Consider the following 23,950-nt stretch of genomic DNA (forward strand, 5'->3'; position numbering starts at 1 on the left):
TCCAGTATCTCCTGAATTAAGCAGCACTTGAAAAGGCTGCCTTACCTTTTACAATAGGTTATTTAAACTGTGCTGACGTGAAGTTTGGAAATATTTGAAATCAAATGCGAACACTTTTTATTGATTAAATGTTACCGACTGGTCCAATTTCAGTCTTTCCACATAACCGTGCAATTTTCCGAATATTGCGCTCGCCTAATGATCGTCCTTCGTCTGGATTCCCGGTCTTACCTTTTCCGAATCACGTTGGGAAAACGCTACCGGTTTAAACTGCTAAAGTGTTCTGTGCTCATCTGGGCCGTCACCAGGTTAAAACAAACCGGTTGAAACCGGTTCGAACCGTCTCGAAAAAACAGTTATGTTGCTTCGCAAGCTTTCAATGCATGCGCTTTCTACACATTACAATTCGCCGCCTTCTCGTGTCCTGTTTGTCGCTTTACCCGCGCCTGTGAAAAACGGCGCGATACAATCAGTATTTTGTACAGATATGCACAGTTGACCCTTCCCCTCCCGCCCCCTCTTTTTTCGTTTTTTTTTCTTCTATTGTAACCTGCTCTTTTAGTGCTACATTAACAAAAATCAGATTGCCTCGATCATATTGTGTGCCCGGCGAGTTTTAGCTAAGTTAGCGTTTTTAGTGCAATTTAGAAAGTTAAGGTCATCCTGATCCTGGTAAAGCTGGATATTAAGTTTTACGCAATAGCTGTATAGAATTTATTTAATTTTCTATAATAGGTTACATGTACCGTCCAAAACATGTAACCATACACTAAGACAGGAAATAAATTTTAGTTTGTAAGTCTGTGATAAATGCGTCATTTTTTCATTTTAATTCTAATCATGTACAGATATTTAAGAATTTTTTTGCACGGTATATTTAGTTTACGTCGCTCGTTAGTCCTTATCACTGTCTACATCAAAGTTCATAATTTTGGTTTTCGAAGTCGATTTTTTTGTTAACACGAAACTGTGGTTAGGGTCTCCAAATTTTTTCTCTTGTATTTTAGGTAATTTCCTATATTCAAGCAAAACCGTAGGATTTTTTGCAGTGTATTTCTTTCAAAATGTATAGAAAGCTCTTCGTGCAAATTTATACAGGCGCGGAATAACGTTACACATGGGTACTACCTTGTAAGTACGATACAAATCGTAGGGTTCCAGCCGAAAAACAAAGAACGTCGTTTAGTACGGGCAGCAGAATTTGACAATGTGGAAGTAATTGAAATAAAGTGGTCTTAATGCTAAGCATGGCGTCTCATATTGGCAACGGACTATGTAAGCTAGGGTGGCATTCAATGTTTGAATCCTTCAAAGGGGGCGTTGACTGAAGTTGTAACAGGCTGTAAAACAACATAGGGTCACAAAGGCAGATACGTTTTGTCCTTGGATTGTGCGAAAAAACAATCTGTGACGTTATAAAGTATAGGCCTAGTAAAATTCATTACCTTTATTAACTGATTCTGTAATCTATGTTGACAAGTATACTGAAATTCTCAATGTCTGACACCACTAGTCCCCCATCCCGAGAAAGCAGACCGTTTTACTAGTGCCACCATTGGACCTGCTATTGCTGTGCCGGCAACAAAATTGTTTTTGCGACCAAAGCGTTCCTATTCGTCTATACGCAATTTTGATTTGTCTGAAAGTCATACTTCGGTCGGGGCAGTTATTATGAGCCCCATTTGCCGTCAGACTGTTTGTCGCGTATAAGAAGCGCTTTTGCGAACAAGCAGGAATCATGAAGAGTATAAAAAATACGTCGTCTTTCACCACAGCTATAAAACGTAAATCAGTACAATTGGCAAGCTATCGCGCGTTTTCGGGCGTAATTGCGTCCAGTAGTTGCGGAACCCGAAAGAAGTCCGCATTTCGCCGGAGAAAATCCGTAGAGTTGCAAACGTAGTAGCAACCAAGGACGCCTTTTGGCGTGACTGGATCGGTCATGTCGATTCGCTCCACTTCTACTTGCCTTTGCCTGCAAATCCACATAAAATCACGTTGTTTTATGCTTTGATTGCTGCTTAATCAGTTTACATAGCGTATTGTTGGAATAAAATGATCGTTAACGCAGCTGTTTAAAACGGTATTCTTCGATTTAGAATTTCAGCTCTACGCTAATATTGGAACTGCTGTGAGGTTCGAACTTTTGATCTCATATTTTCAGTTCCTTAACTATGCTAAAATTTATATATTTTTTCGCCCGTTTTACACTGTTCAATGCGTTTGAAAAGCTTAACTTACGATTTTCTTGTGATCCGTTTAACTATAAGGGGCAAATGCCCAAAGACTAGACTAAAACACGTATGTTTCAAACCTTACCTGTATTTCAGAAAGTGTTTTTTGTCCTTGTCGACGACGTGGGCTCTTTTTCCTTGCCGCTGCATCTTGCGAGAAAGAAACTCGCCAAAAATGCCGCTGGACTTTGGCGACAAGTGCTTAATGACGTCTACAATCATGTCGACGTGATCGGACATCGGCTTCGGATGATGCAGTAGCCGTCTGTCTTGCGTCCTGTGGAGACTCACCTGAGCGAAACAAAGTAAGGTCATTGAATTACTACAATATACGCTATAGTTTTCTATGAATTCAGAACGGCTTGATGACAGTTGTTGAACAGATATGTGTGTGTATTTTTCCTTAGACTCTATTAACCACTGAATCTTAACTTGGTCATACCTCCTCCTCGGGGGAATTGATGGATTAAAATGTGCGCTGCAATGTTGTCATTTTTGTGCAAAGAAAATAAATGATGAATTTTTTTATTCCTCTATCTTAATTGAAGCATATAGTATGTTGTCCAACCAGGCATTATTATATTATTTGTGCTGCTGGATGCGGGAAATTTAACGATTACGACACAATAAAGCATGCAAATTTTTAAATATTTTTCATACATCATTGCAGATGTATTTAAAATATTTTAGAAAAATGTTCTCACCACTCCAAAATATGGAATTTAAGTTGTTTAGTTCTCCAAGCACTTTAAGTGCGTGTATATGAAAGTGTGACGTTTAAAAATCACATCCACACTTTACGATATGCCCCATTAAGTTTTCCACAGAAACAAATTAAAAAGCCGGAAAAATATCCTATGTAAAGCATCAGAAAAAAATCCTCCAAAAATAAACTTACGGTGAAGGTAGCAATGCCACGAAGAGTGACGTTAACCACCGAGTGCATTCGAGAAATATTGAAGACCTTCATTTGCGTGAGTTCATCCTGAAGCGTAACAGCTTCATCGGAAGCGTCGAAAGTTGTTTCTTTTACGCGCTTTCCATCTGTTGCATTTAAAACTGTGACCTTGTGCGGCGTAACCTGGACAAATTAATTATATGAGACCTCAAACTGTCAATTTACAATCCTATACACTAGTTATAGGGCCTAGGGCAGGGGTGTCCAACAAGCGGCACGCGTGCCAAATGTGGCACGCGACCAAATAAAAAATGGCACGCAAGCCCCCCTAAATTACTTAATTTGCTATTCACCCAATTGTAAAAAAATACCTAATTTGTTATACAGTAAATTGATATTGTTTACAAACAACTTACAATTACTACTATAGCATTATATTGTAGTGGAGGCTAGCATGCACATAACTCTAAAGTTTGGTGTGAAGAAACAAAAAGCAAAAGTCAGCTCACCAACGGACATTTAGATGCAGTAATGCGCACTGCTATCTACACGTTTTTATTATTTGTAAAATAGCGCCTTTATTATTAGAAAGAATTATATTACTAAACTTTGGCACGGGAAGAAGTTTTAGGATAAAAAATTGGCACGCCGGCATGTTTGAGTTGGACACCCCTGGCCTAGGGCCTAGGCTATTCTTTCTTGAGTAAGAATCTTCGCAATAAAGTTCTACCGCGAAGGAGTGTTGGCATTTGTGTATACTGAGATGCCAAAATTAAAAAAAACAATTTGAGACTTTTGAAAACGATAAGCCACAAAATATTTACAGCGCGACAATACTTCACATCGTTAGCTATGCTGAATGCGTATGACAAACCTGAAACTCAATTAAGATTTAAATCCATATTAAGGGGTTGAAGTACTTGGAGGAATAACCATACATTCCTATACAGATATGCTGTATTTTGTTCCCAGTTTATTACAAACCTAAAGTAAGGTTTGTGAAGGTCTTGGGTAATAGTCAAAAAATCGGCATCGCTTATTATAGCATTGGTAGATTTATGACGAACATTTGATAGTTGGTGACTCAAGGTTTTAACAATCTTTAATAGTTTAAATGATTTATTGTAGCAATGAACACTATCAAGAGTCCTCAAATCATAAGATATACCTTCCTAAACATAAGCCCCAAACCCGAGCCCCCCAAAATCGAAGCCACAGAGTTCAACAAATCCGAACTTCAATCACCCACCAGGAAAGCGACTTTGGCGTTTCCGAAACGAAACGACAGTTGGCTGAAGTAGGTCCTCTCTTCGTGTGCCATACAAGGCACTTTGAGGATTTCGGTGGCCGGACGAGGCGGGGCTCCCACCACAAGACCGTTCACGCGAATCTGATTGTCTGGGTCGCCAAGGAGATTGTAAATCTATAAAACGCCTCCATTGGGTAATTGTATTTTTTAATTTACTTTTAACGGGTTATCAAAAATGCATAAGCCTTATTTTAAATAGAAAGTTGAGCGTTTAATATTTCTCGCAGTTTCGTATGCGTAGGTCAGTCGATTTTTTAAATCAATCATACTTTCTTCATACGTATAGGCTACAGTGAACACGACCAAGTTTGATTGCAGCCATGTAATTTTTTGTCTTCTTTCCTTTGTTTATGAATTAGTAACTTTTTTGAACTTAAAAAACGTTAAATTTCTAAGATGCAATAGGCAAAATGAAGGCGATTATTCTAACAACTTACTTTGCCGGGCTTTCCGCCCCAGGTGAAACACACTCTCATATGCTGGTGCAACGCGATAATAAAATGGGGATCTCCCTGAAAAAATCGGTGTATAGAAAACTATGTTAATAACTTAAATATTTGCAGTTAACGGCAAACAAGACATAAAGCAGGTAAAATATGGTGTGTAAGATAATGAGTAGCCTGGGTGTACAAGGCATGGATCTGTAATGTTGTTTGATAATAATGAATTGCAAAACCAAAAAGGTACAAGTTCGTTTAGCAACTTCTTAATCACGATGAAGTCGATCTGCTTGACCTTTTTGGAATTGCAATTCGTCAGTATTGTAATATGTTGAAATTACTGCTCTTATGAAATATATTTCAGAACAAGCGATGTTAATATAGATTGAGTGGAAGTTTATTTAAGCAACAAGGAATACAACTGTGAGCGAAATAATTTTGCCTTTTTAGAGATAGCATAGAACTCTCATTTCGGGATATGCGGCCTTGTTGTCACAGAATGTTAACGTCGCGAAACACTCGCCAATAGTAACCTGGAAAATCCACGGCAGTGGTTCCTTGGTGTCGGCACTCGTCCTGGCAACCGGACCTACGTCCAGGTTCCTTTGATCCGTCGAGTCTCGAAGTGCTCTGGTGATTAGTATCGGTTGTTCCGTCAGAGTTACGGAAGGTCTTGTTGGGATTGCGTCGCTAGATCTTATGATGAGTGCCGTGACGTTCGTTACAAATCCGTATCTGGAATGAATCGAACGAAAAAGGTTAGCAAATCAAATAAATTGTATTCAGAAGGGATGCGCCAAAGTTAACGCAAGAACTAATACACAGTTTTAACACTTGAGTCGAACAGTTGTGCCGAGTATTGCATGTCAAAAGCTTATAAAAATCTGTTGACGTTAAGGTTTTAATACGAAATTAAAATATTCAAAATGACACTACTTTATCTATAAATTGGAATGCAGGGGCCAAGTTAAAAAAAAAACATTTTTAAACCTTGCTTATTAATTTTTAATAAGTAGTAACAACTTAGTTTCGATCTTAATAATTTGATGCTAAACTCGTTATCACAGTTAATTCAGCGAGGATGATTTATGCTTGGTACCCGTATAAACTGTCTAAAATCAACCTTAAACTCTGTTTTTTTAGTATTCTATGCCTCGTTTATTAGGATAAAAGATTTATTTTGATTTTACGAATTAAGAAAACTGTTTAAACAGGCGGTGGCATGTTAGCGAAAAGTTCGTTCTTCGCCTAATTTACAAACCTTCTAAGGTTGCGATAAAAAACAAAAACTAAAGGTTAACTTTTCTTGAATCTTACTTCATTGAGAGAACAATCGATTCCGCTCTGTACTTTCTTCTCTCTTCTTCGGTGGTAGCTGCTTCCAGCAAATCTTTGAGCTCCATGATGCGCAGCAGACCGTAGATCCGTTCGCCGACGTTCGCGGACTCTCGAACGCCGTCGAGTTGCGAACACACGGTGGCGTTGCGCACCACTAGGTCGTAATGCACCATTCTGTTTTTGGCTTCGGAGTGGCCTACGAGATGATACGTCAACACAGTGCAAATTAGTAAAAATAATTAGGATCATGCCACGTCCAAAAGAAAACATATCATGTAGGAAGTATTGTTACCAGTTAAATATATATATTTGTAGGGTCTGTTAGAAAAAGGGGCAAAATATTTTTTTTGGCCTCGGGAGTGGCCTACGAGGTAAGGACAAAAATGGTAATACATTTCACATTGAGAAACAAAACAGATTAGAATTGTTTAACATAAAATATAAGACACATCATGGGGAAGTAATTTTATCATAACTATATTTGGATTGTTGGCACAATTAAACAATGGCAGAAGCTGATCGAAAAAGCCGGTTTTAAAAATTACATTTTTTCCTATTCATGAATTTATTATTACGAATAGTCACGTTTTAACAGTGTTTGTTCAAAACCATTAGCAACACTTCCAATTTGATACTTTTTGATATAGCGTGATGTGGCGTACCCAGTGCCACAAGACCCCTTCTTATTTTGCAGAGCTTTAGTAGCGAAAATATTTTTATTTCATCTCCGGTATGAGAATTCTTGTTAACTGCGTCTCAAGTTTGGATCATAGTTCATGCTTCTTATAAACGCTGCGCGACTTTGTAATCGTTGGTGAACGGGTGGAAAACAGGTTTTATTTTTAGACTGAAATAGTTTTATGTTTAGACTCGAATAAAATTTTTTTAGACCAAATTATAAACTTAAATTGTACTAAAAAAATAATGTTTAAAAATCACATAGAATTCCGATGGGCACCTCGAAGGGTGGATTATAATTTAGGCTTTTTATAAATGCTGCGCGACTTTATAATCGTTGCTGCAAGGATGAAACGAGGACATTATTTTAGACACGAAAGTAATGCACTTAAATGTCCCTGAAAGAATTAGTAAAAATGGCAAGCTTATATCGTGTCCCACCTGTAACTGTTATCGTTATTTCGTCGCCATCTGTCAGCGTCGAGTTCTTGGGTAAAATCCCTGACACTATGACCTCTTCACCCAGACGAAGTACGTTGTGGTCAAGCAGAGTTGACCTCTCGACCTGACCGGGTGGGTACTTGATTGTGACGTCAGTGAGCAAAGGGGCGCCGATCGTGGCGAGAAAATTTTGAATCTGAAAAATATTTGCAAACAATTAATAAATTCTGATCGATCAGTAAAGAGTAAGGGTTTAGGTTAGTAACGTTTTAGGGACGACCTATTCAAGGGACTGACGCACTGATATTGTATAAACTTTATTGATAAATAGTACACCGAAAAGCCATCGCAGACTCGCCGAATCTGTCGATCTATGATGCAAGCAGAGCAAGCCAGAAAAACAACTGGCCTGCAGTGAGGTTCGAACTCACGACCTCCGGTCAAGCCGGAACCGTCGCTCTACCAACTGAGCTATGCAGGCTCAGAGAGGAGCGAGTCGAAAAACAACCATGCGCCAATACTTGCACATTTTGTTAGTACAAGCAACTTCACACTGGGGGATCATCAGTCCGTATCAATCAATGAAAGACACACACAAACATATGTGTTTAATAACATCTGCGATCTAGCCCCTCGGAAGTTGCTTTATGACCAACGATTACGGCTTCCGTATCAATAGTACACCGAAAAGCCATTGCAGACTCGCCGAATCTGTCGATCTATGATGCAAGCAGAGCAAGCCAGAAAAACAACTGGCCTGCAGTGAGGTTCGAACTCACGACCTCCGGTCAAGCCGGGACCGTCGCTCTACCAACTGAGGAAGCTGTAATCGTTGGTCATAAAGCAACTTCCGAGGGGCTAGATCGCAGATGTTATTAAACACATATGTTTGTGTGTGTCTTTCATTGATTGATACGGACTGATGATCCCCCAGTGTGAAGTTGCTTGTACTAACAAAATGTGCAAGTATTGGCGCATGGTTGTTTCTCGACTCGCTCCTCTCTGAGCCTGCATAGCTCAGTTGGTAGAGCGACGGTCCCGGCTTGACCGGAGGTCGTGAGTTCGAACCTCACTACAGGCGAGTTGTTTTTCTGGCTGGCTCTGCTTGCATCATAGATCGACAGATTCGGCGAGTCTGCGATGGCTTTTCGGTGTACTATTGATACGGAAGCCGTAATCGTTGTACATAGAGCAACTTCCGAGGGGCTAGATCGCAGATGTTTTTAAACACATATGTTTGTGTGTGTCTTTCATTCACCTTTATTGATAAAATACGATTTAAGACATTTTAATGCAGGAACTAAAAAAAATCAAATTAAATATTGATTTCACATTTACTTTTTTCAGACCCGTCATGACAAAATACGTTACTACATGTTATCCAAACTTAATCGTAACATTTTTACCGTCAATTTGGATACTTATAGTTTTTTGTTTTTGTATTTCAGCAAACCGAAATTGTTAAAAAAAAATGCGCGTAACCCTAGCTCACCAATAAAGACAATGACTCGAAATAAAGCAAATAATCTTTAAGCTGTTGAGAGCCGTTCACTTCTGAGAACCGACGACGCCATTGTTGGCGAAATATCTTTCTCCTATAAATAACTTCAATAACTCGATATGTTTTTTCCTGTCTAATGAAAAATGCTTTTATTATATCCTATAACAGTCTGAAAAAAGCTCCCTGAATCCCTCATTTCTGTGTGACTATAATTACCACCAAAAAGTTGGCCTACTTGTCGGCCGCAAAAACCTTGGTAGATATGCAATAAGTTTTTACCTGTCTACCAGCGCTGGCATCTTCGTATATCTGCCTCCATTCTCCTCCGTTGTTGTGAGCCAGCTTCCGCAGAAAGTCCACGTCCACATTTTGTCCGAAACCGATAGTGATGATGCCGTATCTGCTCGAAAACGTAACAAACTCGTCCACTTTTTCATGCGCAATTGCTTCGAGTTAACAGCGTATTTAAAAACACCAAACCTACCGAAAGCGAAGTTCATCGATAAAAGTTTGAAGTTTTATTTTTATTTTTATGGGCTTTAAAACTCCACAGGCCATAACTAGGGATTATACAAGAATCAAAACCCAACACAATATAGGACAGGTAGAAGTAATATTCTGATAGATGTATAGCAGTGCTGATCCGAAACCTAATTAAAACTAACTTTTTCCCTGATATGTGATTGTCTGGGAAATTATAAGTTTGTCTGCAAATAACATGTGCTATAACATCAACGTAAATTATCGCTCAATAATTTCGTAAGCATGGGTTTTTCGAAGTTCATGAATTATGTTTATTGGACCACATTAATCACGTGATTTGATATCAGATCGGGATAAACTGCTAATTATTAGATTTCTATCCATAGACAGTATAACGTATAGAAGCACTGTGAGATACCTTAGTAGTCTATATGTTAAAAAAGAAATAGCTAGAAAATGAGAGAATAAACGGCATAATCGACCTCCTTGGGAGTCACAGACTTGGGTATACTGACTAAGTTGTGCAAAACAGCTTATTATGTTGTAAAATAACTTTCTACAACAAACTTGTGTATTGGGTCTTTTAACTATAGGCGGCAATGCATCTAAAATTGAAATTTTGCTAATAGCTCAGTGTAGGCCACTAAAGCCTCACCCAGGCGCGTAGCGTGACCTTTTCAAAGGGGGTGTCCATATTTAACTTAGGGAATTCCCCTATTTTTCGTCTGACGTTAATGAATAATGACGTCATAAAACAGTGACGGGTGTGACGCCATAAAATAGTGATTGTAATGACGTCATAAAACATTCTAATCAGAAACAACTAACGTCCAGCAAATGTGAACACGTGCGTCGTCGACACTCCTGCCAGGCGAAAAACTAAACCAAGACCGTAAAATATGTGTGATTGATTTCGGAAGAATCATAAACTATCAGCAGCGCAGTTTCCTAAGTTCCATGTACGGGACTAGAGGTAAATTACAGGCACGCCTTTCGCCACCTGCAATACTAAACGAAAATCGTTTTTCCAAGGTGTTATTATGCCAGAATTAGCGCAACATCTGCGCTGAGCAGTGTGCCAAGTCAGTTAAAATACAAGCTGCGGTTAGGGGAAATAAGTTGTGTCAATTGCACACGAAATACGTGGGCCAATGAATATGCTTATAGAGAATAATTTTTCGTTAACTATCATAACTTAAAAAGGGTGATTTTAAAATGCGCACGACAGTCATAATTATACCACCTTTTAAGAATCTGCTTCAGTTAAAAAATCCGTTGTTAACCAACATCGAATATTAGAGCAGACAACGAACAGAGAGAAATTAGCTGCGCCTAACTTCGACGTTTTAGCGGGAAAAAGGAAAGACTGTTTGTCTTAGCGTTGTTAATTGTCGAATTCACACTTGATAATATAATCAACCAACCTCAACAAACAGCGAAAGACAAAATATACTGCGTTTTACGGTCGACCAAAAAAAGACAAAAACGGAGTTTTGCGTTAGATTTTGGTTACGCATTAGCTTGAGAAGCGTGACCCAGTTTTTTTTATGTTTTTTTTTCATTAAAAACATTACCGCTTCGGACAGTTTGCTAAACCCTGACCAAAACGAACAAAACACGATAATATCACTGCCTTTAATTTCGCCGATGGTATGAAGCGTGGCTTTAAAATCGCCCTTTTTGAACTCTGAATAATTAGTAAATTATTTAGCTGAAACTGGATAAAAACATACAAACATGGCTTATTACTGAAGTTAAGACGGCCATTTATTATCAGTTTAGCGGGAAGCTATAGTTTGCCGACGTTTTAATCTATGTTGAAAATACGGCGGTCAAGCGGTCCTTTTCAAGATTGAGGCTAATAAAAAACATTCAATAGAGCGACCTGCGGTGAAGTCGTTTGCTGTAGCTTACACGCCAGTTTCCTACGTTATTGAGAATGTTCGTTTTAACACTAAAGTTATCAGGCGTGGTAGAGATAACTTAAGCTGGTGACAGACGAACTGCTAAATGAAACAACGATAATGAGCGGTGATTAGGCTTTGGCGGCGATAAGCATCGACGTGTTTTCATTGACAGGTGCAATGTTTCTGATGTAACATCGCAGCAATCACGGTTGTAGTTTTTTGATCATTGTTTACTGAGATTTCAAAGGGGGGTGTCTAGACACCCCCCCCCCACGCTACGCCCCTGCCCTCACCCTCTTGAATTTTGCCTTGCTACGTTTCGCAGGATAGCGGACGGCACTGTTCGACCAATGGTTGGCTTGCCATCGGTGAGAAAGATCAGCAGGTCGGTCGTCGAGTGAATGAAGTTGCGCGGTGGACGGTTGGTCATGGACGCGTCTGGAAAAAAGAAACATTTTGGAAAGTCGTGGACAACGTTAAAAAAATAAAAGGTATATTACTTCCTAACAAAGATTCATCCCACGAACTGTAGTTTGGCGAACCCTCTACAATCATCAGATTGCTCTTTACCCAACAGCATGTAGTTGTTTTAACGTGAAGAGTGATGTTGTATTTTTTACAGAATGCAGCCCATTTAAAATTTGAAAATGGCAGAACAAAGTACCAGTAACTATCTTTGAATTGTTTAGAAATATATATGGTTAAATTGACTAACAACGAACCAAACAACTACTGCTCTCTAATACCAAACGTGTTGTTCAATCTCTGTTATTAAGTGTTGTTTAATCTCTGTTATTTTACGTCAAATTCTACCTTGCTTGAGTAGTCTCAGGCCAGTCATAAGCGCGCCATTGATGTTGGAGGCGCCGTCTGGTTCGAGACTATTCATGAACTCGAGCGCTAGCCGCTTGTTCCTGGGACTGGCAGGCACAAGTCCAGCCCTCGGCTTCCACACTCGGATTACCGACTCGAAGAGCACGATGTTTAGCAAAACCTGCGAAAAAATCAAACTTTGCATTTCGATTCAGCAGTTATAAAGTATTGGTTTGTCTTTGATACTGAAACATAAACCTTAATAGCAAAACAACTTTTGGTCGACAGGGAAGGGACATTTACTACGCGACGTATTGCCGGTATAACTTGTTTTGAATAGAAAGAATATTTTATCGCTTTTATCTTCACTTGATTTTTACACTGATGATGGCATCGGGTATTGCTGAAACGTCTGTAAACTGCGAAATGTCAATTTTATCGACAATTATGGCTTTCATATTTTCATTAGAAAAAATATGCTTTAAAACTCCCACAAAAGGTTATAAGTGACAGAATGGCATAGCTTTATTGGAAATTTATAAAGCTGAAAACACAAACCAAACGTTTGGCGTTAAATATTTTATCCATAATAAAACCCAGATGTTAACAGCTTAAAGCAAATAAAAATCTTATATTACTGTTTCCTATTGATTTGCGAAACTTGTAAAATAATTTTGCAGTATTTACCTTTTCATCGATGGCCTCTATGAAGTTTTTCACTGCGGTTCGGACTTGCTCCATTTTGACTCCGGCCATTGAACCAGAAATGTCGAGGACAAAAACGATCCTTCGGCGAATCTCGGGAAGTTTTGGTGCCAAATTGTGCATGAAATACCTAGTTTTAAACCACATTTATTACGAGCTGATAACGCTATTTATTTTATAAACTTGATCGACCGCTGCTACTGCTAGATAGTATGGGTTTGTTAAGTTAAAAAAATCCAAGCCATTTTGAAGAATTTTATTTGCTTGTTTCAATGTCATTTTTATACCAAGACGTGACCTAAATTCAAATACGAGGAGTTATTGACGCAAGCGAGATATTTATTCTGACCAATTTTATTTGATTTAGGGGGCATGAAAATATTTCTGAGAGATGACGTCACAAGGTTACGATATAACGTGACGTCACAAACTTACGTCAAAACGTGATGTGACACAGAAGTAATCTTTAGAAGACTACACAGTGTGTTCATTTGTTATAGTTTTAGGTTGGAGAGGTGTTATATTTCATACAAAGGTCATATTTAAAAGAGAAAGCCTTTATAATATCGTTTAAGTAGAAAAATTTGTTCGTTTTTGATCTTTTGGGTGGTCATGGCCACATGTCCCGCTGTAAGTTACTTTAAAAATGATTAGACCTTACCCGTTGTTGATGTAAAACACCCCGGCGCGTTTTGTAGGCTCCGTGTAATTAAATTGGATCTCGAACTGGCCACCAAACGGCGCTGTTTCCCTTGCAGAGGGTGGTCGGTAGGCGGCGTGAACAAATTTGCTGAAATACAGTTAATCTTGTAAATTTTGCATGTAGTAGGTCTATTGAGAAGATGTTTTAACTTGAAACTTTGCCATATAACTGAAAACGGTTAACATTAACGCCATACAGACAGGGTGCATTGCTGCCATACATCTACGGTCCTCAAAACAACAATATTTTACATAATACTAACAGTATATAAGTTGTTTATGATATCATTATGTTCAGCGTTTAAGGTTAAGCCAATACAAAGTGATAAAAACGGCCAAAAAGTATACGTTACGTATAGAAGCTAGCAAATTTAAACATTTTCTGAGAATTTATTTACACTTACAGACCAGAATCTTTAATGGCGATCAAAAACGAAAAAATATATCACTGTTGTAATTGAATGATTTTAAGGGGTCAGTTAAACTTCTATATGAGTGATCCCGCAACCAGCGGATTACAAAATAAAGTTACCCGTTCTTGGTGACGTTAAAGCCTCTGGGCAGCTCTAGCGAGTTGTTGCCGGCATGAGGCAGGCCGCTGCTGCTGCTTTCGATGGGCGGGAGTCGAACCAGGTCTATGTGGGCTCGACCGCACACGTGAAAATCGACACGAATGTCACTGAAGAGCTGTTCCCTCAACACGGCCGCTCGGTACACGAACCTGGGAGAAATCGGGAAATTGAACTTGTTCGCTGTATATAGATTTTCGTTCAAGACTGTCTGATTGTATGTCGGGCTCGCGTTGTTTTCAAGTGAGTTTCTTGGCGTCCCGGTTGCATTCTAGTGGGGCTTACCGCCAGAGATCTTAGGTGTGGAATGCTTGTCCATAACCACGCAGGTGATGTCATTTGGCGTAGAATATCGCCGGCCTAGCAATTTACCAAAACAAATTGTCGTTTTTGGCATATAGATAATTTTATTTTGGTGTAGGATTTAAGCCGAAAACAACTTTGGCGTGAATCTTTGGCGACCACAAATTATGGAATGCAGTTAGGCTCGAGGTTAGTTGTGTTGCTTACCGATAGAAAACAAAAACAAAAATGATTTCCATCGGCAAATCAAGTCCTACTGTTTGTATGATCACGTGAAGTTGCGGGAAATTATATCATGTGTGCTTATAGCCAATCATCTTTTTGCAATTTTCAGGCAAATTTACAATATTTTCATATTTATTTCAGTTTATTTAAAAAGGTGATTTTTCTTACAACTATTTTTTTTTACAAACTAGGCGATAAAGTGATGTTACAACATAGTCTAAAACAGAATTTTACTTTTCCATAGATTGCCGAGAAGGATGGCAAACGCCCTAACCAATATACAAAATTTAGACCACCTAACTTTGGCGATGTCCTACTTTTTTTTTGGCGAGTCTTACACATCATGTACTTTGTTTCATCAGGCAATCCTAATGTATCTCTGAATGCATCATGTTTTACTACTATAGGCTATGTATATATATACAAGGTACCAATATATAAGAAAAAAGAAGGAAGCTGATATAAAGATGATAAAACAACTATCTTAACCTTATATACGTGTATGTGGTTTGATATCTCGCTATTAGAATTGAAACTGAATTAGGCATTGATACAAATTACGAATGAATCTAAGCAAAATGCGAATTATGGTCAAAGTACCACTTCAAATCTAACGTTGCACAAAATTGGAATTCTAACGTTGCAAAGTCCGATAGTTTTTTTACAGTGCTTTGGTCAAAGTACAGCGGAAGCCCCAGAATTAGAGCAAGCAAAGGGCCTAAAAACGTAGCGTGAAATTTTAGGCACCTTATCTGGAGGTTATAGGAGCACGCTCTTAGGGCATGATAAAAAAGGATTTAGGTTAAACGGGTTGACATTTAGCACGGTAGGCGAGACTGTACGTGAGGAGAAGTTATGGGTATCACTCTGCCTTCTAAGCTGAATCCGGAATATGGAAGGAAGAGAAGAGTGTCATAAGAAACACACAAACCGGTTTCTTGCCCTTTTTTATCAACTGAAATATGTTCAAGGGTAACCATTGCAAATAAACAAGGGGTGTACAGCAGCCATACGACGTGTCGCGCTATTTATGCCGCAGGCTGCAAGGCTAGGTTCGGATCTAAAGTGCAGCTATGTTGTCTCGAACTGAAACCACATTTAAACAAAAAACAGCCCACGCCATTTCACACCTGTTCTTTTTAAATGCGATAACATAGGGAAAAGGCAGACATAGTTTTACTTAGGCCTCTGGCTCTGGGAGAATTTAAACTTAACATTTTGATATTTAAAGTCTCAACTATATAAAGCACGTATTTTACTTAAGCGCCGAATGTCATTATGGCGGTAAATGCAACTTCAATCATCTTCGTTCAAAAGAAAACGCAAAGTTATTCAACACGAGTGTTTAGGCTCTAATATGCTAGTTGTATGAGATATTTTTACCATATTGTTCATATACGAAATTTTAATATTTGTATTAAATTCGAACAAAATAATTCCAAAATAAACAACGTCTAAAGCCTACAGTCATGTCGACATAAACGAATTAGAAGCCACGTAAATTCGTTTCCAAACTAAGTCAATTGTACATGATTCCAACAACATGGCATTAATTTATATCCCTATGTGTGACGTGTTTAAGTGGAGGTCAACACCTGACGACCTTACTTTCTATTGGCCCGTATACGATAAACGGTATGCTTCACGCCAGTGCTTCCCAACCAGTGGGTCGCGAAGCTATTTCTGGTGAGTCGCGAAGCGTTTCTAAATGTTTTAGTTATCTATTAGATCAGGAAATTATTGCATTACCATTACGTAACATTTATTCAACAATGTAACAAATACGTAATAATTAGATGTGTTGTGTCACATTAAAATTTTTAGTACTTTTGCCAGTAGAAAATATTTTTTTGTTTTTTGGTAACCTTATTCGTTTGGTCATATCTCATTGTGGGTTTCACGATAAAACTTGCATTAAAAGTGGGTCGCGAACTGAAAAAGGTTGGGAAGAACTGCTTTACACGCCTTGTCACTTGGTTTCGACAACCCATGGTCATCGTCAATCCGTGTTGTTAGTATTTTGCAATTCTGTACAATCTCCTACATCCACTTTTGCTATCCAGTTACGTCGACAAACCCCGGAAGCTATTTTTCGGCCCGAAAGGCCAGGGCTTATACCAGGAGGGAAGGCCTAACCTGCTACAGCTTGTTTGGATAAGATTTGATATCAAATGTCGGCGGCATTTTACGCCAAGTAATTTCGCGGCACAGCTCCACTCGACTTTGATAAAATGCTAAAGTCATAACGGAAAATAAGACGGATTGCGGGTGCGGTTTTGCTTACAGCAAATCCACAGTGACGTTTTTGTTTCAATGCTGCGACAATAAGGGTCAAATTTTGCACTTAATGGTCAAAGTATGTTAAGCAGGCCTGCGGGGCGGGGCGAATGTATCGGTATTTTTGTTCACACCAGGAAAACAACCGAGAATGTTTAGCCGCAATTCTTAGAATTGAAACATCACTGCAAAACATCACCCGTATTCTAAGAAAATCTCTTTTCTTTGAAGTGATAGATTGCAACATGTTGTAACCTACATGATATATACATCTAGTGCATCTAGTAACCGGACGATTGTTATCAATTATATCCATTAAAATCGGATGTTGTTAGTTGTTACCCAAACCGTTTTATATTGTTTGTAAATGCAAAAAAACAACAAACGGATGTAACGTTTGGCCTTTGAAAGACGTCAGTTTTAGGTGCGTAAATTCAAAATACATAACCTCTCGAAGCTTGAGCATATAATCGCCTTTACATCTTTCTGGTGCATTTACATTACCATGCGGAATTAAAGAAAACGTGATATTGCCGCCTCGTAAAAACACCCTGGACCCTTACCGCTTCCAACGTCACAAACTTCCTCGCATGTTTACTTTATACGATAACCTTTAGCCCGTTGGATCATATTGTCGAAACGTCATCAAGGCTCGCGTATATAGGCGATGGTTTAGCGGAGCGCATTCCACGCGTATTTGCACAAAAGCGCACGGGTTTTTTAACCAGCGCCAACGCGTTTGGCTTGTTTGACGTCAAAGTGCAAATTACAGCTGGCGAGGCACGATTTCGCACCAAGCTTCACATCTTTTCCGACCGCCTGTGTGTGCGACAAGCTCTAATTGTGCCAAGGCCACTTGTGCTTCACAGAGGCGCGCGCGAGATAAATGCCGTTTGCCCGGCGTAATGTTTAGCCTCGCAAACCTTTCAAGCACCGGCCGTACACAAATGACCGATTAAATGGCACTATTTAACTGCTTAGCTTTTTGCAAACTGGCCACGGACGGGTATAGGCCGGGAAAAATGCTAGCACCACAGCAAATGTTTTTCCGAAGTACCTTGCTTACATTTTACACGTTCCACAAGCAATGTTAGACCTAAAGACGATTACAAACGAAAAAACATAATAGTTTTTAGTGGCGATTTATCGACGAAAAACATCAATAATATTTCGCGATAAAAAGGCTTCGAAATCTTACTTCGTTCTTGAAATCTTACTTTGTTCTTCCGTATTGTAATTAAATAATTCTTTCACTAGTAATGGAATAATATATTTTTTACCTTATTAGTTCTGAGGATAAGATTCCTAAATTTAAAAGTTGGGTTGTTAAATAGTCATATGTTTTATATAACGTTATCATTTTTGGGGAACGTTGGCGGTATATCGTTTTTATTAGATTCTACCAGTCGTATTACGCAATCCTATACACGTGCGCCGTGTGTGTGTAAACTCCGGAATCGAACAGTCAGAAATTTACAACATGATCTTAATGTGCGACTCGTGTACCATGAGGTAATCTATAGATAGATATCGCGAAACTTATAGTTGGTGTCGGACAAAATGTAAAATTCATACGTCTATGAAAACTCCGCATATAGGGCAACCTAGAAAGAATGGTATTCAATTTGTAATCAATTTTAAAGTTCTCTAGAAGCAATGTGAGAACAGAAATTAAAGAAACAGAAGTCAGATGGTTTAAATGTAAAAGACAAATTTGAATGTTTGCAGTGAAACTAACAAGGCAATAAAACACGCATGGAAAAATACCCACTATATATTTCCGGTTTTCTAGTTCTGTACTTATTGTGCAACCAAAATATTTTGCTTGTCACAATCTTCACAGAGGTAAATACCTTTATATGATTTATTTTTCGAATGAATGTGGGCACAAGAAAGAAAATGACAGGGGCCTTTGTTCGATTCCAGCACATGCCTACCTGGACTGAGCCTCTCTGACAATCTCCTGATATCTCAGCTTGAAGGTCACGTCCTTTCCGGCAAGGACGAAAAGTGCGGTGTCGAACAGCTTCATGGAGAGCTTGAGGCCGCTGATGTAAGGCGTCGTGATCGCTTGGATCTAAAAAAAAGTGTGAACGCGTTTTTGCAGTGTCGAGTATACGACTCTATATACGCGTTATCCAAAAGCTGCAACATGCAAATTTCGCCTGAGCATTTTGCTCCCCACAATGACGTTAATTTCCGTCTTTCTACTTTTGTTTAATCATTTTAATAGGCAAACATTTTACGGTTATAGTTGTGTGAACGTGTCTAATATAAAGTGAGTCTTCAACATGCGAGGTTACAAATTCCGTTTTTTTTTAGTTTTGCAAATATAACATAAAACATGTCAGATTTCCCTATTGGTCAAAATTACTGACATGTATTTTTGGGTGGACGGTCTATTTCGTGTATGTTCCCCGGCACGCCTTTGCATAAGCGCTATTAGCTGTTTTCGTCTAGGAAATTAAATTGAAAACACGTTTTTACAGCTTTAAATTGCTTAATTGCAATAAATCCTTTAAGTGTTTGCAGTTGAATTAGGTACACCTGGGTTAAACGTTCTTTATAACGTTTAGAATACATGCTAATGTTTGTTTGTTATTACCTGAAAGAGAGAACCGGTTTACAGGATTTCTATTCGCGTATTTGTCAAGGCATTCAACACGGAATTACACAGCACGAATTGTAGGCTACAATGGAACGTAAATCCAATATTAAAAAACCCTGCAGTTTGCATCAGTATTTTTTTTTTTTTTTTTTTTTTTTTGAAGTCAAAAATGTTATATTCAGTTGACAGCATTTTAATGCTTTTTAAAGTTGGATATCTGATACATGTGTATCGGTGCAGATCTGATGCCATATAATTTTGTGCATTTCAATCATGGTTTGGGATCTAACTCAGCGTTTTCCACTCTGAAAGGTAATTTTTTTATACAATAATATACCTATGTATTAGCGCCAAAGCAAATTGAACTTCCCAACTTATAAAATCTCACGTATGCGAGTTTTTATTTTATCTAAATTGCCTGATTGACAAACGAGAAATTGCGTCATTTGGTATCGAATCGAACGGCCGGACCGTTGGCCCAAAATACCAGGCATAAGTATCGTAACATATACGAGTTATGGGGCTTTAATATTGAAGCAAGGCATACTTACAAACGCCTCTTCATATTTCACAAACGCCTCTCTCTTTATCTCAAGAATTCCACGATACGTCACGCCGCGTGTCGTCATTTCGAATGACGTCACTGCAGCCGATCGCGGAAGCAGGTACTCGAACTTTATCTTTAAAATAGAAACGCAAATTTTAACAATAAAAGTTTTGACAAAAAAAACTGGAATAACTAAATTGCCTTACTGTTACAGGGGACAACGTTATTGAAAACATGTTAAACTAGGCATATTTTTATGTTTTATTTTTATTAAATAGGGCATGTTTTAACATCGATTTACATCGCTTTATGTCTATAAACTTTATAAAAATTACAGTGAGTTTGAAAGTTATTTTTTTTAATGCAATTTTGTACCTCTCTGGTAATGTTGTCAAGATTCGTCACTCTGCTGCTCACTAGAGTGTCTGCTAAACTCGAATGAATCACTGTCGTAATGTTGAACTGCATTGGAAGAGCTGCAAGCCAAATATATCACAGGTTTATAATCAAATAAAATCATGGTCACAAAAAAACAAGTATTTAAGTAACAGAATATTTTAACGCAAATATATTTATGTATGATAATTGCAAATGAATTGTTTGACTGATAGAGAACTATCACGATAAATAGAAGGAATAATTAATTAAATACCCAGAAAACAAAGTATATGTTAAAAACAGTATATTTCTGTACAAAGATAGCAACTCGTGTAAGTTTTTGTCAAATAGTAGAAAGGTTAAGTTACGTTGTACTCTTTTGAGTGTTGAGATTAATACATTCAATTTTTTTGAGCGCATAGTTTTATGTAAAAAGAAAAACGTTTTTTTGTTTCTATCGAGAAAGTCGATGTTATTCTCTAAAAATTTAGATAAAGCAATAGACATTTTATAATTAAATTAGCCTGTAGCACGTAACATTAACATCTTACTCCTTTGCTAAAATGGAATATGCCTTTCGGGAAATGAAAGACACACGTGTGTGATTTTTGCCTAAAAGTTGAAGCACACCAGGAAGTTAAGTCAAATTAAACTTCGCTGCAAATACGTTTATCGGTTTATCAGCAAAATTTCGTTTACCTGTTCTATATGTGGCCTTAAAGCCCCTGGCGCCAATGCTCCGGTCCGACGTGAACGTTATGAGCAAGATACCGGTAGAGGAGATAAACCTCTTTCTGCTTCTTCCCTGTTCTCCCTGCACTGTGTCCAAGAGCGTTGCGTTTCTCGTACTTCCGTCTCGCACCTTGGCGTAAATCAGTATTTTCTTAACCAAATTCGGGTCGTCGAGTAATGTTGTTGGGTCGCCGGCTGCAGTAGTTCACGTGCTTATATATAATGAGGTTCTCAGCAAGATTTGTTTAAAATTTGTGACAAGAGAGAAAATACGTAGACATGACTCATGTGAAATTCTTCGCAGTTATACTTGCGCTTGGTATTTGGGTGGCCGAAAAAAAGGTTGAGCAACACTGGCGTAAATGCACGAAATTGGTTTCACTGATGAATTAAACCGAAATGATTGATTGTGAAGCTTTCACTGCTCTAATCTTTGCAGAAAAACATTTGTAGTCGAAAGCAGTGTTTCTTAACCCATTTTTACCCCAGGGGACCTCTTGAACGTCGAACGTATTTTTGGACGGTACTGGGTATATTGATTAGCTCGTTCATTTTTTATTTTGATTTTTTGCCCACGACAATTGGTGTTCCTAGGCGGTCTCCCAGCGATTAAGTACTAACCAAACACGAGGTTGCCTAACTTCCGAGATATTACGAGATCGTGTGCAAGTTTATATTACATTGACCTCATAGGTGCATTTGTAGAGAAAGTTAAAGAATATATGTGAAATATTTCCAATTTATTTTTTTTATTTGCACGTGGTGCACCTGGCAATCTTCCATGACGCACCGATTAAGGAGCGCTGGTCTATAGTACGGATGTTTACACATGTAAACATTTTTATTGGAAAATCTGTTATTTAGTAAACATTTGGTAATATTGTGGGTCATTCACCTATATCAGAAAAGCTACGAAATAGCGTATTTATATATAAGCGGTGGGCAGTATGGAAATTGACATACTAATAAATACTAAAAATATACAATGAACAGCAAGATTTTCTGAGAACCTCACAGTTGCTTTTTGGATACTTACTTTTTGGCTAGTTGTTAAATGAACAATATATGTGTCGCTTTAATTTGAGTGGGGATCTCAAACTCTAAAGGGGACACCAAGTTGTAACTTAATCACATAAGAAGAACCTTAAAGCAATTACATACCTCGATATAGTCGTAGTCCAACTCGGTTTGCCAATCGTTGAACAATATCTGGACTTGCTGGTTGCCAGGCGCCCGTAGCAACCACGAGCACTCCAGATGATTGGGGTAAGAGTTGGGGTAGTTGGGCGTCTTGATTAATTGTTCGTGGTAAATCGAGTCCAGCTCGAAGTTGCACGATTGAGAGAAGGCCAATGCCACTAAACATAAAATGTAATAACCGGTCATTTGCGAAGAAACTCTTTTATGTTTTTTTTGTGTTTTTGCCAAGTGACTTGATTTTTACACTGATGATGGCATGAGTTATTGCTGAAACGTCTGTAAATTGCGAAATGTCGCTTTTATCAAATATTATGGCTTTTATATTTTTATTGAAGTTACTAAAAAAACCCGTGTATTGTGTTCCAAAGTTGAAATTTTATTGTCTGTGGAAGATACTTTATGTCCTAAAAATTGTAGCTAATAAGGCTTCTGTTATAAAATGACATGTACCTGAAAAAACGAACTTGCCTTTGAAAGCTATATTAAAGGCGTTTGTCCTAAATTATTTCCAAAAGAAATAATTCCGCAAACGATTTACAGTAGTATCGTTGCTCTTAATCTAGAGTTCAGTTTCATCTTACTTTTGATTTACGCCTATCGTAACTAACATTGCAAATATTTGGAATAATTGCTTTATTTTTATATTACTTCTTCGATAAACCTTCCTTGTTTGCTATTTTAAAGCCCAACAATGGGTCATAGTTTTACCTGTACAAAGAAAGACAAAAATTCCAAGACGCGCCATATTGGTTCGACGAGTTGAACTTCGAAGTCAAATCGAAAAGAAGCGTTAAAATTTGCACAAGTTTTATGGTTGAACCATTTCCGCAACTACATTCCTTCTCTATCACACAGCAGGGGTCCCTAAAAATAAACATGTATTTGTCTCACCACAGACCGACGAGCTTCATTGGCAAGAAAGTAAAACAAGAAAGCAAGACTCTTCGAAACCAGTCTTTAATGTCGCGCAATTTGTTGGCTTTCGAGAATTTAAGTATATTTAAGCCGGATTGTTGGGCTACATAATCGCGTTAAGTGTTGCATTAGGTCAGGTAAATTGAATTTTCTTCGAAACGGGGAGACTAATGTTCGGCGAAGGTTGGAAGTCTTCTGTTTATAGTCTGAGGTTTTTCTCTGAACTCCTGTATTTTAGTTGGCAAATTTTTGCTGAATTCGGGTCAACAATTTTGAACATAAAATGCGGCCGAACATAAGGGACTAATATTTATTTGTCTATAGCTGTGGCAACTTTAATGGCAGACAAATGATTTATATTTTATCTTCGCAACGGTTAAGTTTTATTTAAATGTCTCGGCGAACTTATGATGTCTGTAAAAGCATCAAATTGACTTGAGTTTACGACGCACATTTTGTTACCTTGTCTTTGTACTTTGTATTTACTTCTTCCTACGTACTTTCTCGCACATCTTTGAATTCAGTTCTACATCATCGAATCTAATTCTGCCTATACCAGTGGTTCTTAACCAGGGTTCGATCGAATCCTTGGGGTTGGACGAAGCTGTTTCAAGGGTTCGGCGAGAACGCCCTCTCAAACATAAATGCTGTTATTTCAAGCTGAATTCAAATCTCTTTTATGTCCCAAAGTGTATGTAACGTTATAAATTGAAAGTTTGGCCAATTTAACCTACGGTATATAAATGC

The 23,950-nt window shown here is 38.2% G+C and overlaps 1 protein-coding gene across 1 annotated transcript; it reads right to left on the reverse strand.

Moving 5' to 3' along the window:
- Positions 1-1,736: 1,736 nt before the first annotated feature.
- LOC146145505 (inter-alpha-trypsin inhibitor heavy chain H3-like) lies at positions 1,737-23,148 on the reverse strand. Its single transcript, XM_083389933.1, has 20 exons — positions 22,997-23,148; positions 22,250-22,446; positions 21,056-21,218; positions 20,354-20,454; positions 19,983-20,111; positions 18,761-18,900; positions 13,982-14,170; positions 13,409-13,537; positions 12,730-12,877; positions 12,043-12,223; positions 11,523-11,667; positions 9,119-9,239; positions 7,339-7,534; positions 6,199-6,415; positions 5,415-5,616; positions 4,879-4,953; positions 4,382-4,555; positions 3,133-3,315; positions 2,320-2,525; positions 1,737-1,975 (listed from the first exon to the last, which is right to left on the reverse strand). Exons 1-20 carry the CDS (start codon positions 23,031-23,033, stop codon positions 1,807-1,809), a joined length of 3,102 nt encoding a protein of 1,033 aa, XP_083246059.1. The 5' UTR covers positions 23,034-23,148; the 3' UTR covers positions 1,737-1,806.
- Positions 23,149-23,950: the final 802 nt, after the last annotated feature.

The sequence above is a fragment of the Ascidiella aspersa genome, chromosome 5 (assembly GCF_963924565.1).
Source record: "Ascidiella aspersa chromosome 5, kaAscAspe10.2, whole genome shotgun sequence".
In the NCBI taxonomy this organism is placed as follows: domain Eukaryota; kingdom Metazoa; phylum Chordata; class Ascidiacea; order Phlebobranchia; family Ascidiidae; genus Ascidiella; species Ascidiella aspersa.

What these genes read in the sequence shown, in the direction of transcription:
- LOC146145505 (XM_083389933.1), bottom strand. Translation starts at nt 23,033, where the DNA reads ATGGCGCGTCTTGGAATTTTTGTCTTTCTTTGTACAG. An exon ending in TCGATTGTTCTCTCAATGAA is followed by an intron (nt 5,617 to 6,198) that starts GTAAGATTCAAG and finishes GATTCATTCCAG; the next exon opens with ATACGGATTTGTAACGAACG. An exon ending in AAACACTTTCTGAAATACAG is followed by an intron (nt 1,976 to 2,319) that starts GTAAGGTTTGAA and finishes GTGGATTTGCAG; the next exon opens with GCAAAGGCAAGTAGAAGTGG.